This window comes from Helianthus annuus, chromosome 12 (assembly GCF_002127325.2).
Source record: "Helianthus annuus cultivar XRQ/B chromosome 12, HanXRQr2.0-SUNRISE, whole genome shotgun sequence".
In the NCBI taxonomy this organism is placed as follows: domain Eukaryota; kingdom Viridiplantae; phylum Streptophyta; class Magnoliopsida; order Asterales; family Asteraceae; genus Helianthus; species Helianthus annuus.
Window position 1 is genome coordinate 13177455 of NC_035444.2, and position 17633 is coordinate 13195087.

The following is a 17633-nucleotide window of genomic DNA, read 5'->3' on the forward strand; positions in this document are numbered from 1 at the left end:
GCGCATCATCGACAGGAGCGCGGAATGCTATTCGGCGGCGCTTACGTGACCAAGATAGCCCATTCGTTGGGCTATCATCCGGAGAACGACCGCGGCCGTGTAGGCCCGGCGGCACAGCCAAAGCGGATGGGGATGAACACAATAAACGGGATGCATATTACCAAAGACTTTCCATGCGGGAAGCGGTTAAAGAATCTGGACGGCACGCAATACCAGCTTAAGGAACTGCCAGAAGAGTTCCCTCTGATTTATCCCCCGCGGGATCCGGAGCCGCCGGAGCCGCATGACCCGGCCGCCGTTCTTCCGCGGCCACCACAGCCGCGTGGACCACCCGGGGCGCCCCAGTTCCCACGCCATGTTATGCCCGGTCCTGACCCGTCACATGAGCGGCTGCTTCGAAACGTTGAGAGAAACAATTATTTGTTAGAGTGGGTGGCTGCGGCGCTGCAGCAGCAGCGACAGCATGACGGGTTACCTCCACTACCCTTCATTGCGGATGCGGACTGGGATCAGCATCAGCGGCAGCAGCAGCAGCATCAGGAGCAGCAGCAGCAGCATCAGGAGCAGCAGCAGTAGTATTTTATCATTTTGTTATGTATGTACAAACTTTGTAATGTATTTTGTTATGTATATATCAAACTTCGGTGTAAACAGTTTCACATATTTTGAAATGTTATATTTTGAAATTCAGGCAGGTTATAAAAAATTCTGGCAGGTTATTTAAAGTGTTTTGTCGTTACGGACTTAGTTTCGACGCTCGTTAGGCCCGTACGCGCCTTACGGACGACGTCGACTAAATAATAAAAAAAATATTATTTAGTCGACGTCGTCCGTAAGGCGCGTACGGGCCTAACGAGCGTCGAAACTAGGTCCGTCGTTGCCCGTTAGGCCCGTACGCGCCTTACGGACGACGTCGACTAAATAATAAAAAAAATATTATTTAGTCGACGTCGTCCGTAAGGCGCGTACGGGCCTAACGAGCGTCGAAACTAAGTCCGTCGTTGCCCGTTAGGCCCGTACGCGCCTTACGGATGACGTCGACTAAATAATAAAAAAAATATTATTTAGTCGACGTCGTCCGTAAGGCGCGTACGGGCCTAACGAGCGTCGAAACTAAGTCCGTCGTTGCCCGTTAGGCCCGTACGCGCCTTACGGATGACGTCGACTAAATAATAAAAAAAATATTATTTAGTCGACGTCGTCCGTAACGCGCGCGTACGGGCCTAACGAGCGTCGAAACTAAGCCCGTCGTTAAAATTTTAACGACGGGCTTAGTTTCGACGCTCGTTAGGCCCGTACGCGCCTTACGGACGACGTCGACTAAATAATAAAAAAAATATTATTTAGTCGACGTCGTCCGTAAGGCGCGTACGGGCCTAACGAGCGTCGAAACTAAGTCCGTCGTTGCCCGTTAGGCCCGTACGCGCCTTACGGATGATAAATTTACAAAAATGGTCCCTGAGGTTTGATGTGTTTACAAAATTGGTCCCTGAGGTTTGATAAGTTTACAAAAATGGTCCCTGGTGTTTCCAGGATTTACAAAAATGGTCCCTGGTCAATTTCTGAAACACAAGGGACCATTTTATTAAATCCTGGAAACACCAGGGACCATTTTTGTAAATTCATCAAACCTCAGGGACCATTTTTGTAAATTTATCATCCGTAAGGCGCGTACGGGCCTAACGGGCAACGACGGACTTAGTTTCGACGCTCGTTAGGCCCGTACGCGCCTTACGGACGACGTCGACTAAATAATAAAAAAAATATTATTTAGTCGACGTCGTCCGTAAGGCGCGTACGGGCCTAACGAGCGTCGAAACTAAGTCCGTCGTTGCCCGTTAGGCCCGTACGCGCCTTACGGATGATAAATTTACAAAAATGGTCCCTGAGGTTTGATGTGTTTACAAAATTAGTCCCTGAGGTTTGATGAATTTACAAAAATGGTCCCTGGTGTTTCCAGGATTTACAAAAATGGTCCGTGGTCAATTTCTGAAACACAAGGGACCATTTTATTAAATCCTGGAAACACCAGGGACCATTTTTGTAAATTCATCAAACCTCAGGGACCATTTTTGTAAATTTATCATCCGTAAGGCGCGTACGGGCCTAACGGGCAACGACGGACTTAGTTTCGACGCTCGTTAGGCCCGTACGCGCCTTACGGACGACGTCGACTAAATAATAAAAAAAAATATTATTTAGTCGACGTCGTCCGTAAGGCGCGTACGGGCCTAACGAGCGTCGAAACTAAGTCCGTTTAACGACGGGCTTAGTTTCGACGCTCGTTAGGCCCGTACGCGCCTTACGGACGACGTCGACTAAATAATAAAAAAAAATATTATTTAGTCGACGTCGTCCGTAAGGCGCGTACGGGCCTAACGAGCGTCGAAACTAAGCCCGTCGTTGCCCGTTAGGCCCGTACGCGCCTTAAGGATGACGTCGACTAAATAATAAAAAAAATATTATTTAGTCGACGTCGTCCGTAAGGCGCGTACGGGCCTAACGAGCGGGACGGGCTTAGTTTCGACGCTCGTTAGGCCCGTACGCGCCTTACTGACGACGTCGACTAAATAATAAAAAAAATATTATTTAGTGTACGTCGTCCGTAAGGCGCGTACGGGCCTAACGAGCGTCGAAACTAAGTCCGTCGTTGCCCGTTAGGCCCGTACGCGCCTTACGGATGATAAATTTACAAAAATGGTCCCTGAGGTTTGATGTGTTTACAAAATTGTTTCCTGAGGTTTGATGAATTTACAAAAATGGTCCCTGGTGTTTCCAGGATTTAATAAAATGGTCCCTGGTCAATTTCTGAAACACAAGGGACCATTTTATTAAATCCTGGAAACACCAGGGACCATTTTTGTAAATTCATCAAACCTCAGGGACCAATTTTGTAAACACATCAAACCTCAGGGACCATTTTTTAAACATAAACTTAAATTGTTTTTTTTTTTTTAAAAAACAGAAAAATATATATTTTTAAACAGAAAATATATATTTTTATGCTTTCACTTGTCTTTATGCTTTCACTTTGTAAACAGAAAATATATATTTTTAAACAGAAAATATATATTTTTTTAAACTTAAACTTAAATTGTTTTTTTTTTTTTAAAAACAGAAAAATGGAGGAAATGGATTTCGAAGTAGATATTCCGGAGCAGCCGCAGCGGAAACGGCGGGCGCGTCCACCGCCAGATCCTCTAGAGAATCACCCGTATTTGGAGTTTCCTCTGGAGTCCGAGGCTGCGCTCCGTTGCGAGAAGCTTCGGAAGATGCATATTGGTGAACACTTTGCGGTTTCGTGGAAAACCCTCCGGAAGCTTGAGGTTGAAGATTGGGTGCGGGGGTTTGTTCCCGTTGATTCACCGTGGGATCGTCTGTTTGAGCTATCATTTACGCCGACCTACAGGGAGATACTAGTCGAGTTTCTGTCGTCGTTCGAGTTTCATCCTCGTCGGCCAAATGAGGTTGTGGACCCCGCGCAGCCCCCTCCCCCGCCCGAGGTTTCTTTTCGCATGGCTGGCCAGGCGCGCGAAATGTCACTTGCACAGTTTGCGGTGCATAGCGGTTTGTATACGGAGGCTGAGATTGCTACGGATCTTTATACGAAGGTACGTTTAACACAAATTTTGTATTGTTATTATTATTATTTTTAATATATAACATTTAAGATTTAATATTAATTTAACGTTTAATAAACATTCGTGTAAACAGGGGCTCGTAATGATTGATAAACCCACGCTATTAGGGTTTTGGGATCTGATCGCGGACATCCGTCATTGGGACCACCACCAATCCAAGGGGAGGAGTACGCTGATTGAGGATCCGCTCTTCAGGTACGTTAGTTATTAAACAGTTTTTTTTAAACAGATTTTTTTAAAAGAAAATTTCTTTTTTTAATTATTTAGTTGATTTTTGTCAATTTTTGAAACATCAGGGACCATTTTTGTAAAAAAATAGAAACTTTAGGGAACAAAGTGTAAATATATCAAACCGTCAGCCGTTTTTGTAAAAAATTGAACGACGTCTAAACCGGCAACCGTTTGGGGCTGGGTTTGCAGCCGTAAACCGGCGTTTAAACGGCTGCAAACACAGCCCCAAAGGGCAGCGATTTCGCAGCCGTTTGGGGCTGCGTTTGCAGCCGTTTAAACGTCCGGTTACGGCTGCAAATGCCGCCGCAGACGGCAGCGAAAACGCAGCCGTTTAAACGCCCGTTTACGACTGCAAACGCAGCCGCAAACGGCAGCGAAATATCTGCCGTTTGCGGCTGCGTTTGCAGCCGTTTAAACGCCCGTTAGGGACCTACGCGACTTACGGTTCGACTTCGACTAAATAATAAAAAAATATAATTTAACGACGACGATCATAGTTTTGACGCTCGTAAGGCGCGTACGGTCCTAACGAGCGTCGAAACTAAGTTCGTCGTTAAAATATATATATTTTTTTTATTATTTAGTCGAAGTCGAACCGTAAGGCGCGTAGGTCCCTAACGAACGTCGAAACTAAGTTCGTCGTTTTATATTTTAACGACGAACTTAGTTTCGACGCTCGTTACGGACCTACGCGCCTTACGGATCGACTTCGACTAAATAATAAAAAAAGTATAATTTAACGACGATCTTAGTTTTGACGCTCGTAAAGCGCGTAGGTCCGTTCGAGCGTCGAAACTAAGTTCGTCGTTAAAATATATATTTTTTTATTATTTAGTCGAAGTCGAACCGTAAGGCCCGTAGGTCTCTAACGAGCGTCGAAACTAAGTTCGTCGTTTTATATTTTAACGACGAACTTAGTTTCGACGCTCGTTAGGGACCACTTGTGTCAATTTTTGAAACATCGGGGACCATTTTTGTAAAAAATTGAAACTTCAGGGACCAAAGTGTAAATATATCAAAAAAGGGACCATTTGTGTCAATTTTTGAAACTCCAAGGACCGTTTAAACCAAATTTCTTTTTAAACAGGATTTTTTTTTAAACATATTTTTTTTAATTTTTTAGTCGAAGTCGAACCGTAACCGGCGTTTGAACGACGTCTAAACCGGCAGCCGTTTGGGGCTGCGTTTGCAGCCGTAAACCGGCGTTTAAACGGCTGCAAACACAGCCCCAAAGGGCAGCGATTTCGCAGCCGTTTGGGGCTGCGTTTGCAGCCCTTTAAACGCCCGGTTACGGCTGCAAATGCCGCCGCAGACGGCAGCGAAAACGCAGCCGTGTGCGGCTGCGTTTGCAGCCGTTTAAACGCTCGTTTACGACTGCAAACGCAGCCGCAAACGGCAGCGAAATCGCTGCCGTTTGCGGCTGCGTTTGCAGCCGTTTAAATGCCCGTTAGGGACCTACGCGACTTACGGTTTCCATTTAATCGATGTCGTCTGATTATTATTTACTGACTGGTTTCCATTTATGCAGGTATTTGCACAAGATGATTTCCACTTCGATCACTGCTCGAAACAAAAGCCGGGAGTGGTGTACGAGTGGTGACTTATTCTTTTTGTATTGCCTCTTATACAAGAGGCCGTGCGCTCTCGCCTACGGGTTAGCGCAGTATTTCGCCTCCGCGCATCATCGACAGGAGCGCGGAATGCTATTCGGCGGCGCTTACGTGACCAAGATAGCCCATTCGTTGGGCTATCATCCGGATAACGACCGCGGCCGTGTAGGCCCGGCGGCACAGCCAAAGCGGATGGGGATGAACACAATAAACGGGATGCATATTACCAAAGACTTTCCATGCGGAAAGCGGTTAAAGAATCTGGACGGCACGCAATACCAGCTTAAGGAACTGCCAGAAGAGTTCCCTCTGATTTATCCCCCGCGGGATCCGGAGCCGCCGGAGCCGCATGACCCGGCCGCCGTTCTTCCGCGGCCACCACAGCCGCGTGGACCACCCGGGGCGCCCCAGTTCCCACGCCATGTTATGCCCGGTCCTGACCCGTCACATGAGCGGCTGCTTCGAAACGTTGAGAGAAACAATTATTTGTTAGAGTGGGTGGCTGCGGCGCTGCAGCAGCAGCGACAGCATGACGGGTTACCTCCACTACCCTTCATTGCGGATGCGGACTGGGATCAGCATCAGCGGCAGCAGCAGCATCAGGAGCAGCAGCAGCAGCATCAGGAGCAGCAGCAGTAGTATTTTATCATTTTGTTATGTATGTACAAACTTTGTAATGTATTTTGTTATGTATATATCAAACTTCGGTGTAAACAGTTTCACATATTTTGAAATGTTATATTTTGAAATTCAGGCAGGTTATAAAAAATTCTGGCAGGTTATTTAAAGTGTTTTGTCGTTACGGACTTAGTTTCGACGCTCGTTAGGCCCGTACGCGCCTTACGGACGACGTCGACTAAATAATAAAAAAAAATATTATTTAGTCGACGTCGTCCGTAAGGCGCGTACGGGCCTAACGAGCGTCGAAACTAGGTCCGTCGTTGCCCGTTAGGCCCGTACGCGCCTTACGGACGACGTCGACTAAATAATAAAAAAAATATTATTTAGTCGACGTCGTCCGTAAGGCGCGTACGGGCCTAACGAGCGTCGAAACTAAGTCCGTCGTTGCCCGTTAGGCCCGTACGCGCCTTACGGATGACGTCGACTAAATAATAAAAAAAATATTATTTAGTCGACGTCGTCCGTAAGGCGCGTACGGGCCTAACGAGCGTCGAAACTAAGTCCGTCGTTGCCCGTTAGGCCCGTACGCGCCTTACGGATGACGTCGACTAAATAATAAAAAAAATATTATTTAGTCGACGTCGTCCGTAAGGCGCGTACGGGCCTAACGAGCGTCGAAACTAAGCCCGTCGTTAAAATTTTAACGACGGGCTTAGTTTCGACGCTCGTTAGGCCCGTACGCGCCTTACGGACGACGTCGACTAAATAATAAAAAAAATATTATTTAGTCGACGTCGTCCGTAAGGCGCGTACGGGCCTAACGAGCGTCGAAACTAAGTCCGTCGTTGCCCTTTAGGCCCGTACGCGCCTTACGGATGACGTCGACTAAATAATAAAAAAAATATTATTTAGTCGACGTCGTCCGTAAGGCGCGTACGGGCCTAACGAGCGTCGAAACTAAGCCCGTCGTTAAAATTTTAACGACGGGCTTAGTTTCGACGCCCGTTAGGCCCGTACGCGCCTTACGGACGACGTCGACTAAATAAGAAAAAAAATATTATTTAGTCGACGTCGTACGTAAGGCGCGTACGGGCCTAACGGGCGTCGAAACTAAGTCCGTCGTTAAAAGTTTCGACGCCCGTTAGGTCCGTACGCGCCTTACGGACGACGTCGACTAAATAATAAAAAAAAATATTATTTAGTCGACGTCGTCCGTAAGGCGCGTACGGGCCTAACGAGCGTCGAAACTAAGTCTGTCTTATATGTAGTAACTGCGTACAGGCCTAACGAGTGTCTCTGGAATATAACAGGTTCTGTGTGAATTTAAAGTTCAGAAGGCTTTATACGCTGCGTATTGACCAATACGCAGCGTATACGAAGTGTCAGTATACGCTGCGTATAGGTCAATACGCAGCGTATTAGGAGTTACTACATATAAGAATTAAGTTCCATGTTCTAACAGCTCCGGAACGGAGGATAAACTGGTTAAGGCGTTACGGTTCTAAATGATAGGTCACGAGTTCGGTACATGTTAAGGGCCGGTTCTTTAAAGAAGACCCCCTTTTTATATTGATTTTATATATATTTACACTTTGGTCCCTGGTGTTTCATTTTTTATAAAAATGGTCCCTGAAGTTTCATGAAATTACAAAAATGGTCCCTAATGTTTGATAATTTAGATAAATGGTCCCTGATGTTTCCAGGATTTACAATAATGGTCCCTTATGTTTCAGAAATTGACACAAAATGTTTTCAGGTATGAAGTGTCAAATTTTACTAAGTTTATATACGCTGCGTATTGGCCAATACGCAGCGTATGGAAACCTGGCAAAAATTTGACACTTCAAACCTACCAAAATGACCCCAAATGTGCATCACTTTTGTATATGCTGCGTATTGGTCAATACGCAGCGTATAAAGCCTTCTGAACTTTAAATTCACACAGAACCTGTTATATTCCAGAGACACTCGGCCTGTACGCAGTTACTACATATAAGACGGACTTAGTTTCGACGCTCGTTAGGCCCGTACGCGCCTTACGGACGACGTCGACTAAATAATAAAATTATTTAGTCGACGTCGTCCGTAAAGCGCGTACGGGCCTAACGAGCGTCGAAACTAAGGCCGTTTAACGACGGGCTTAGTTTCGACGCTCGTTAGGCCCGTACGCGCCTTACGGAGGACGTCGACTAAATAATAAAAAAAATATTATTTAGTCGACGTCGTCCGTAAGGCGCGTACGGGCCTAACGGGCGTCGAAACTAAGTCCGTTTAACGACGGGCTTAGTTTCGACGCTCGTTAGGCCCGTACGCGCCTTACGGACGACGTCGACTAAATAATAAAAAAAATATTATTTAGTCGACGTCGTCCGTAAGGCGCGTACGGGCCTAACGAGCGTCGAAACTAAGTCCGTCGTTGCCCGTTAGGCCCGTACGCGCCTTACGGATGATAAATTTACAAAAATGGTCCCTGAGGTTTGATGTGTTTACAAAATTAGTCCCTGAGGTTTGATGAATTTACAAAAATGGTCCCTGGTGTTTCCAGGATTTACAAAAATGGTCCCTGGTCAATTTCTGAAACACAAGGGACCATTTTATTAAATCCTGGAAACACCAGGGACCATTTTTGTAAATTCATCAAACCTCAGGGACCATTTTTGTAAATTTATCATCCGTAAGGCGCGTACGGGCCTAACGGGCAACGACGGACTTAGTTTCGACGCTCGTTAGGCCCGTACGCGCCTTACGGACGACGTCGACTAAATAATAAAAAAAAAATATTATTTGGTCGACGTCGTCCGTAAGGCGCGTACGGGCCTAACGAGCGTCGAAACTAAGTCCGTTTAACGACGGGCTTAGTTTCGACGCTCGTTAGGCCCGTACGCGCCTTACGGACGACGTCGACTAAATAATAAAAAAAATATTATTTAGTCGACGTCGTCCGTAAGGCGCGTACGGGCCTAACGAGCGTCGAAACTAAGTCCGTCGTTGCCCGTTAGGCCCGTACGCGCCTTACGGATGATAAATTTACTAAAATGGTCCCTGAGGTTTGATGTGTTTACAAAATTAGTCCCTGAGGTTTGATGAATTTACAAAAATGGTCCCTGGTGTTTCCAGGATTTACAAAAATGGTCCCTGGTCAATTTCTGAAACACAAGGGACCATTTTATTAAATCCTGGAAACACCAGGGACCATTTTTGTAAATTCATCAAACCTCAGGGACCATTTTTGTAAATTTATCATCCGTAAGGCGCGTACGGGCCTAACGGGCAACGACGGACTTAGTTTCGACGCTCGTTAGGCCCGTACGCGCCTTACGGACGACGTCGACTAAATAATAAAAAAAAATATTATTTAGTCGACGTCGTCCGTAAGGCGCGTACGGGCCTAACGAGCGTCGAAACTAAGTCCGTTTAACGACGGGCTTAGTTTCGACGCTCGTTAGGCCCGTACGCGCCTTACGGACGACGTCGACTAAATAATAAAAAAAATATTATTTAGTCGACGTCGTCCGTAAGGCGCGTACGGGCCTAACGAGCGTCGAAACTAAGTCCGTCGTTGCCCGTTAGGCCCGTACGCGCCTTACGGATGATAAATTTACAAAAATGGTCCCTGAGGTTTGATGTGTTTACAAAATTAGTCCCTGAGGTTTGATGAATTTACAAAATGGTCCCTGGTGTTTCCAGGATTTACAAAAATGGTCCCTGGTCAATTTCTGAAACACAAGGGACCATTTTATTAAATCCTGGAAACACCAGGGACCATTTTTGTAAATTCATCAAACCTCAGGGACCATTTTTGTAAATTTATCATCCGTAAGGCGCGTACGGGCCTAACGGGCAACGACGGACTTAGTTTCGACGCTCGTTAGGCCCGTACGCGCCTTACGGACGACGTCGACTAAATAATAAAAAAAAATATTATTTAGTCGACGTCGTCCGTAAGGCGCGTACGGGCCTAACGAGCGTCGAAACCAAGTCCGTTTAACGACGGGCTTAGTTTCGACGCTCGTTAGGCCCGTACGCGCCTTACGGACGACGTCGACTAAATAATAAAAAAAATATTATTTAGTCGACGTCGTCCGTAAGGCGCGTACGGGCCTAACGAGCGTCGAAACTAAGTCCGTCGTTGCCCGTTAGGCCCGTACGCGCCTTACGGATGATAAATTTACAAAAATGGTCCCTGAGGTTTGATGTGTTTACAAAATTAGTCCCTGAGGTTTGATGAATTTACAAAAATGGTCCCTGGTGTTTCCAGGATTTACAAAAATGGTCCCTGGTCAATTTCTGAAACACAAGGGACCATTTTATTAAATCCTGGAAACACCAGGGACCATTTTTGTAAATTCATCAAACCTCAGGGACCATTTTTGTAAATTTATCATCCGTAAGGCGCGTACGGGCCTAACGGGCAACGACGGACTTAGTTTCGACGCTCGTTAGGCCCGTACGCGCCTTACGGATGACGTCGACTAAATAATAAAAAAAAATATTATTTAGTCGACGTCGTCCGTAAGGCGCGTACGGGCCTAACGAGCGTCGAAACTAAGCCCGTCGTTAAAATTTTAACGACGGACTTAGTTTCGACGCTCGTTAGGCCCGTACGCGCCTTACGGACGACGTCGACTAAATAATAAAAAAAATATTATTTAGTCGACGTCGTCCGTAAGGCGCGTACGGGCCTAACGAGCGTCGAAACTAAGTCCGTCGTTGCCCGTTAGGCCCGTACGCGCCTTACGGATGATAAATTTACAAAAATGGTCCCTGAGGTTTGATGTGTTTACAAAATTGGTCCCTGAGGTTTGATGAATTTACAAAAAGGTCCCTGGTGTTTCTAGGATTTACAAAAATGGTCCCTTGTGTTTCAGAAATTGACCAGGGACCATTTGTGTAAATCCTGGAAACACCAGGGACCATTTTTGTAAATTCATCAAACCTCAGGGACCAATTTTGTAAACACATCAAACCTCAGGGACCATTTTTGTAAATTTATCATCCGTAAGGCGCGTACGGGCCTAACGGGCAACGAAGGGCTTAGTTTCGACGCTCGTTAAGCCCGTACGCGCCTTACGGACGACGTCGACTAAATAATAAAAAAAATATTATTTAGTCGACGTCGTCCGTAAGGCGCGTACGGGCCTAACGAGCGTCGAAACTAAGTCCGTTTAACGACGGGCTTAGTTTCGACGCTCGTTAGGCCCGTACGCGCCTTACGGACGACGTCGACTAAATAATAAAAAAAATATAAGAATTAAGTTCCAGGTTCTGTGTGAATTTAAAGTTCAGAAGGCTTTATACGCTGCGTATTGACCAATACGCATCGTATACTAACTGTTAGTATACGCTGCGTATAGGTCAATACGCAGCGTATTAGTAGTCACTGCATATAAGAATTAAGTTCCATGTTCTAACAGCTCCGGAACGGAGGATAAACTGGTTAAGGCGTTACGGTTCTAAATGAAAGGTCACGAGTTCGATTCATGCTAAGGGCCGGTTCTTTAAAGAAGACCCCCTTTTATTCTGATTTTATATATATTTACACTTTGGTCCCTGGTGTTTCATTTTTTATAAAAATGGTCCCTGAAGTTTCATAAAATTACAAAAATGGTCCCTGAGGTTTCATAAAATTACAAAAATGGTCCCTGATGTTTGATAATTTAGATAAATGGTCCCTGATGTTTCCAGGATTTACAATAATGGTCCCTTATGTTTCTGAAATTGACACAAAATGTTTCCAGGTATGAAGTGTCAAATTTTACCAAGTTTATATACGCTGCGTATTGGTCAATACGCAGCGTATAGAAACCTGGCAAAAATTTGACACTTCAAACCTACCAAAATGACCCCAAATGAGCATCAGTTTTGTATACGCTGCGTATTGGTCAATACGCAGCGTATAGGGACCTTGTTTTCTGTGCAATGATTGGTAATCAGGCACTGAGATCTATGGTTTATCTACGCTGCGTATTGGTCAATACGCAGCGTCTAGGGTTTACCTTATAGGCTGCGTATTGACCAATACGCAGCGTAGATAAACCCTAACTTTTGCTAGGGTTTGGTGTGCCAATAGGCACTTTAGTGTGCCAATAGGTGATGGGTCTGGGATCACAAAACAAAGAGGAAACGAGAGAAGGGGAAAGAACGGTGGGTTGGGTTATTATATTTTAGTTAAAATTAGATTATTAGATTGGGTTGGGCTTGGGTTATGGAGTGTTTATTAGGCTAAAGGTTAAGAGAAAGTTAATTAGGTTAAGTGAAAGTTAATTAGTTAAGTGAAAAGTTAATTACGTTGTATTTAAAAAAAATCAATGTTTTCATATTTTTTTTTATAAATTCATAAGATTTTTTCCTAAGGAGTGTGGACGAAAATTTTCATGGGGTGCAACCGGGATTTATCGAGAATTTAGCGCCTGCCCACCTTGGGCATAAGGTGGGTACGCCCCTGCACGTCAGTAAATAATAAAGTTGTGTGCCATGTCATCGTCCATGTCAGCGTGCAAGTCAGCAAAAACTAACTGGATTAACTCAGTTAGAAAAGGATCGATGAGGACCAAAATCTTTCAAGTTGGGATTACCAGAGAGAATTTTCGAAGTTGAAATAATTATTGGTCAACTGGTGAAACTTTGGATTATTAAAATCCAATAACCCAAAAAAATAAAGAAACTCAGTTTCTTTTACCAAACTAACAATGTACAATTAATTACATTAAAGAATATATTAATGAGGAGTGTGTGTAAGATTAATTAGCATTATGAACATGTTTAATTAGTTGTAGTTTGTACAACTTGTATCATGTTAAGAACGGGACTCCCAGGTTGACTACTAGAAATAATAAGTTATAATGCATGGCTTTATAGCCTAGTGGTATCTTGGGGTGGAATAAGACTTTGGGACCAATAGTTTCTGGGTTCAATTCCAACAAGGGGTTTTTTCCCATATTTATTGGGTTTCCTCTTGAATTGGTGTATAGGCATTATGCCTTGTGGAGATGGCTATGATCGGGTGGTTCCGCTGGTGGCACGATGATACTCCAGTGGTTCGTCAGTGATCCAAATTTGCCGTTCAAAAAAAAAGAAATAATTAGTTATATTAATGCATACAATAATAAGGAATTAAAGAGTGTGTGTAAGATTAATTAGCATTATGAACAATTGAACATGTTTAATTAGTTGTAGTTTGTACAACTTGTATTGTGTCAAGAACTAACGGACTCCCTGGTTGAGTACTAGAAAACTCTTCATCCTGAGAGAAAACTTCTGCTTCTTGATGGAACACACTAATTGCTGGACTATTATTGTTGTGAGATTCCACATGAACCGCTCCTTTTGGAATTGTTGTTTTAGATTTATTATCCCTCAAGACATCAAATGTTTCTACCATAACCAAAAGCTTTTGGCTGACTGAATGATCTTGTGACACCAACATTTCTCTATTTTGATACAAAAACCTTAAGACGAAAATCAGGAGAGCCGAGGTGGATGATAACCCGGCAATGAGGAAAACTCCCTTAAAGCTATTGAGCCCGAACCCCTCAGTTTTCATTTGAGGCCCCTTCAGCTGCTGATCACAGTTGGCATCTTCTTTAAACCAGTGGTTGGTTATGTTCATCATTTGCTTCTCAGTCACTTGTAAGATTGCCTTAGAAACATCATGGACAAGAGGGGACCCTACTGGAAATGCCTGCATATACATACAATATAATCATTGTCATTTTCAATATCCACACATCAGATGACTTTCACAGACAACTACTAAAAACAATTCAAAAGACTTTCACAGGCCACTACTAAAAACAAATCAGAAGACTTTCACAGACAACTACTAAAAATCATTGTAACACTACAAATCAGAAGGCTTTCAAAGACAACAACTAAAAAGCGTAAAACAAAATCTTATCTGAAATTCTATCTAGAGCGTTAAAAATAATTTTAACTCTTTTATTGAATTTTCTCCCACCCTTCGGTAATTACTAACAAAATAGTGAAGGAATAATAAGAATTAATTTTTTCCCTTTTATTTGGCCTTGTTAGTCGATCCATCATAGATCTGTAGCTAATTTTCTACGAATCATCAATGGATATTTAAAAAAGGTTGTTGATATCGGTAAACTAGAAGTTATATGATAGTGATATGACCAATATATATAACTCCTATCACTTTTTGGACATTGGCCTATGCGTAACTGATTTGTCTGTAATCACCGACAGATACATCCTCGGTAATCACTGATAATTAGCTGAAAGTTAATCTTACAAAACCAAAAAAGGAATGGAGTGAAACTTACAAAACCAAAACCTGCAGTTTTGTGGATGGGACCTCTCATGGTATACATGTTACAGTATTTAGCCACAAAAACCCTAATATAAGGAAGCTCTTCCATAATCGCAGAAACACCTCCGTTTTGACTTCCTAATTCGAGGGCATCGTGGTACTGCTCAAATGTGCTATAGCCTTTCAACTGAGTGTCATTAAAACCCATACGTATCAACATATCCCTGACAAAAGAACCATCTTGGTATCCTATTGATTCTCCATTTCTCTTGATCTCATTGATGTCAGTGTATGTAGGCCGAAGCTTTTGTACCGTTAACATTGATGTCAAGCTCGCGGTGTAGCTCGAGGTCAGCACCAGCACCACAAACACCCACACGATCACCACAAATCTCGATAAGTTGCTGATCAACTTCTCCCCTACATATATCCAAAATCAAATTCGCCAAACTTGAAGTTGTGTGTATATGTGTGTAAATAGCAAATATGCACTCTTAACAGAAACAAACAAACTAAAGGTACCCAGTTGGTAGGGTCTGAGAGTGCGGGATGAGGGCAAACTTTTCTCTATCTCCAAGAGATAGAAAAACTGCTCTCCTGACACTCACTAATAAAAAACTAGACAATTTAGGAAACCGTTGGTTCAGACACATTTCTGACCAACTATTGTTTGCCAGAAAAAAAGCTCGTGGAAAAAGTTTTCCAACAAATTTGCGACAAAATACTTTCTAGTGGTGACACATTTCCACACATTAGTGAAATAAGCTCATATGAAAATGGACTCTTTTCTACTAGTGACCCTGCTTGAATTGTTTTAGTCGAAATACAAAGTATAACGACACAAATCATATATAATGTGACTAAGTAAAACATATAGTGTTGATAAACACTTACTGTGTGCATAGACAAGTGTGGAGAAGGAAAACCACAAGAGCATTCCCACTTGTTTATGAGGAGCACCTCGGAACTCTTCGTTTACGCGATGCTCAATAACCCATACCACGATTCCAGTGTATATGAAAAATGCACCAGTTGTTATCCAAAGCTCTTTCTCTAAGGGTTTCAAGAAGATCCATGCACTCTTTCTTTCATCTTTGATTGGAACAACCAACGAAACACCGGCCTCTGTGTATGGCAATGTGAAAGCCACTCTATCCGAACGGTGTGCAAGTATTGTAATGTCTCCGGCCACCGCATCGTTTCCCTGTTACATCATTGAAACATTATATTATACACCAACAATATTTGTTCCACAAGTTCAAAAAAGTTTTTCTATAACTTCTAGGAGGTCTAGAGATTTTATAAGGTTTCTAGGAATTTTTGAAAATGTTTGACAAATGGCAAGTGAGCTCCTCGAGTCTATGGTAAAGTCACGAGAGTTACTTATCCATGTGCACTTGTCAGGCTAGTGACAAAAACCCTTTAGAATCGCTTATAATATCTCTAGACCACCTAGAAATAACAAAATAATGGTTCTAAAAACATATGCAAATTATGTGTGTGATTTGATTACCCCAGCAGAGAGATTGAAAACAAGATCATCATAGCTTCCTGCAGGTTTCTTGCCATCAGAAGTAACAAAAGGTACAAATTCAAATTTAAAAGCATATGGCAACTCGTCAACAACCGCGTTAAAAACATCGACACAGAAACCGGTCATGGTAATTTGACCGGTTTCCGGGTCGATGTGTTCATCAATAAACTGATCAAACCCCCCTACTCGAACCCCGACTCTTAACATGTTCTTGTTGCTGACCGGGATCTCCCAGCCTTTAGGGATAACATGACTTCCACCGGGCCATGTAACTGGCTTAAGACCCTTTGTATTATTGCTTAACTTCTTTGAGATCCCATCAATTTCGGGGCTCCAAAACCCGATTGTGTTCTCCCCACTACCGATTATGTTCACTATTTCGTACACCGACGATTGTAACTGCCCGTTGATCATGTTGAAGTCGCCACTAATCCCGTCAAATCTAAAGTTTCGGATCGATGAAAGGAGCCTTGTTCTCATATTTAAGGCTCCAGTGCCATCAGAGTCCCCTTTTTCTTTCTGGATCTTCTCTAGCGCCATTGCTAGACCAAAAACAGTATCATACAACCTTATTCCAGACATGTCAAGCTCTGTCACGTCATCCTCCGGATACCGACTCCGGAACTCCCTTTTCCATCTTCTCTTAAAGTCGAATAACTCACCCGAATTCGGGATATACGAGTTAACACCTATCACTCCTTGCATCAAGTCCTCTTTATGATCCAAATAATGCAATTGATTAGTGAGCCCTTCAGTTATAATCCAAACATACCCTTCATCCATCATTCCAACCTCATTCACTTTCTTGAATAACCGCGAAGCCAAATCAGGTAACGCGTGCACCACGAACACCCGAGTCTGCATTGTCTTGAGCTTGTAAAGCTCCGCGAGTATCCAATCATCGGAAACCGAAGGATATATAACGGTTTGGTATGTGACTTTGGTACCAATGTTCATCATGGCGTCAGATAGATAAGGAACAAGACCTCTCCCATACTCACCATCTTCATACATAAACACAACCTCACTCCATCTAAAGTGTTTGATCAGTTCTGTAATCGGTTTAAGTTGTAACGTCGAATCATGTGCAGACCGGATGAAGTACACGTTGTTGGTTGGTGAGAGTGATGGGCTTGCTGCTGGTGAAATGACTGGAACCTTTAGTTTGTTACCAAGATCTATAACAAAGTCTGCTTGTGAGGATGTCATGGGTCCAATAATCGCGGTGACTTGAATGTTTTTCATGAGGTCGAGTGCTGCGGATGCTGCTTGAACGTTGTCTTGCTTCGAATCACGATAGTAAGGGTCGATTATGGTGGTGTAGTTGTCGTGTTTTCGATAGAAATCGGCTATTGCCATAGATATGCAAGTCTTGCTCATCTTGCCAACGTTGGAATCCATATCTAGAATCACTCCAATCTTTATTTCTATGTTTGGGTTGCCATTATTTACTGCAAACAAGCTCATCGCCAGAAGAAAGATAAGGGTTGGTGACATGAAACGTGATGGAGTGAAAGAGAGAGACACCAGCGTGGACTGTGATGTTTTCGGGGAAAAGGAAGTTACAAATGGGGATGTTTATTATATAATATGTTATAAGCATATAATATGACCACTTCATCGCATTTGATTGGGTCTACGCCACTTATTGTTTACACGACTTTTCGTTGAGTAAGACTAAGATGATACGTTCATACGAAAGTTCTTATGGTACATAAGTAAAG

At 43.4% G+C, this 17633-nt stretch overlaps 2 protein-coding genes across 2 annotated transcripts; one reads left to right on the forward strand and one right to left on the reverse strand.

Moving 5' to 3' along the window:
* Nucleotides 1–3115: 3115 nt before the first annotated feature.
* Nucleotides 3116–6121, forward strand: LOC110892476. Its single transcript, XM_022139636.2, has 3 exons — nt 3116–3611; nt 3715–3836; nt 5401–6121. Exons 1-3 carry the CDS (start codon nt 3123–3125, stop codon nt 6119–6121), a joined length of 1332 nt encoding a protein of 443 aa, XP_021995328.1. The 5' UTR covers nt 3116–3122.
* Nucleotides 6122–13216: 7095 nt separating this feature from the next.
* Nucleotides 13217–17633, reverse strand: LOC110894151 (glutamate receptor 2.7). The gene is made up of 4 exons (XM_022141338.2): nt 15889–17633; nt 15270–15579; nt 14389–14795; nt 13217–13784 (listed from the first exon to the last, which is right to left on the reverse strand). The coding sequence occupies exons 1-4, from the start codon at nt 17404–17406 to the stop codon at nt 13266–13268; spliced, it is 2754 nt and encodes a 917-aa protein (XP_021997030.1). The 5' UTR covers nt 17407–17633; the 3' UTR covers nt 13217–13265.

Coding starts and splice junctions, on each gene's coding strand:
- LOC110892476 (XM_022139636.2), top strand. CDS start 3,123: ATGGAGGAAATGGATTTCGAAGTAGATATTCCGGAGCAGCCGCAGCGG. Junction 3,612..3,714: donor CTACGGATCTTTATACGAAG/GTACGTTTAACA, acceptor TCGTGTAAACAG/GGGCTCGTAATGATTGATAA. Junction 3,837..5,400: donor ATTGAGGATCCGCTCTTCAG/GTACGTTAGTTA, acceptor CCATTTATGCAG/GTATTTGCACAAGATGATTT.
- LOC110894151 (XM_022141338.2), bottom strand. CDS start 17,406: ATGTCACCAACCCTTATCTTTCTTCTGGCGATGAGCTTGTTTGCAGTA. Junction 15,580..15,888: donor TTTTCAATCTCTCTGCTGGG/GTAATCAAATCA, acceptor ATGATGTAACAG/GGAAACGATGCGGTGGCCGG. Junction 14,796..15,269: donor CACACTTGTCTATGCACACA/GTAAGTGTTTAT, acceptor GGATATATGTAG/GGGAGAAGTTGATCAGCAAC.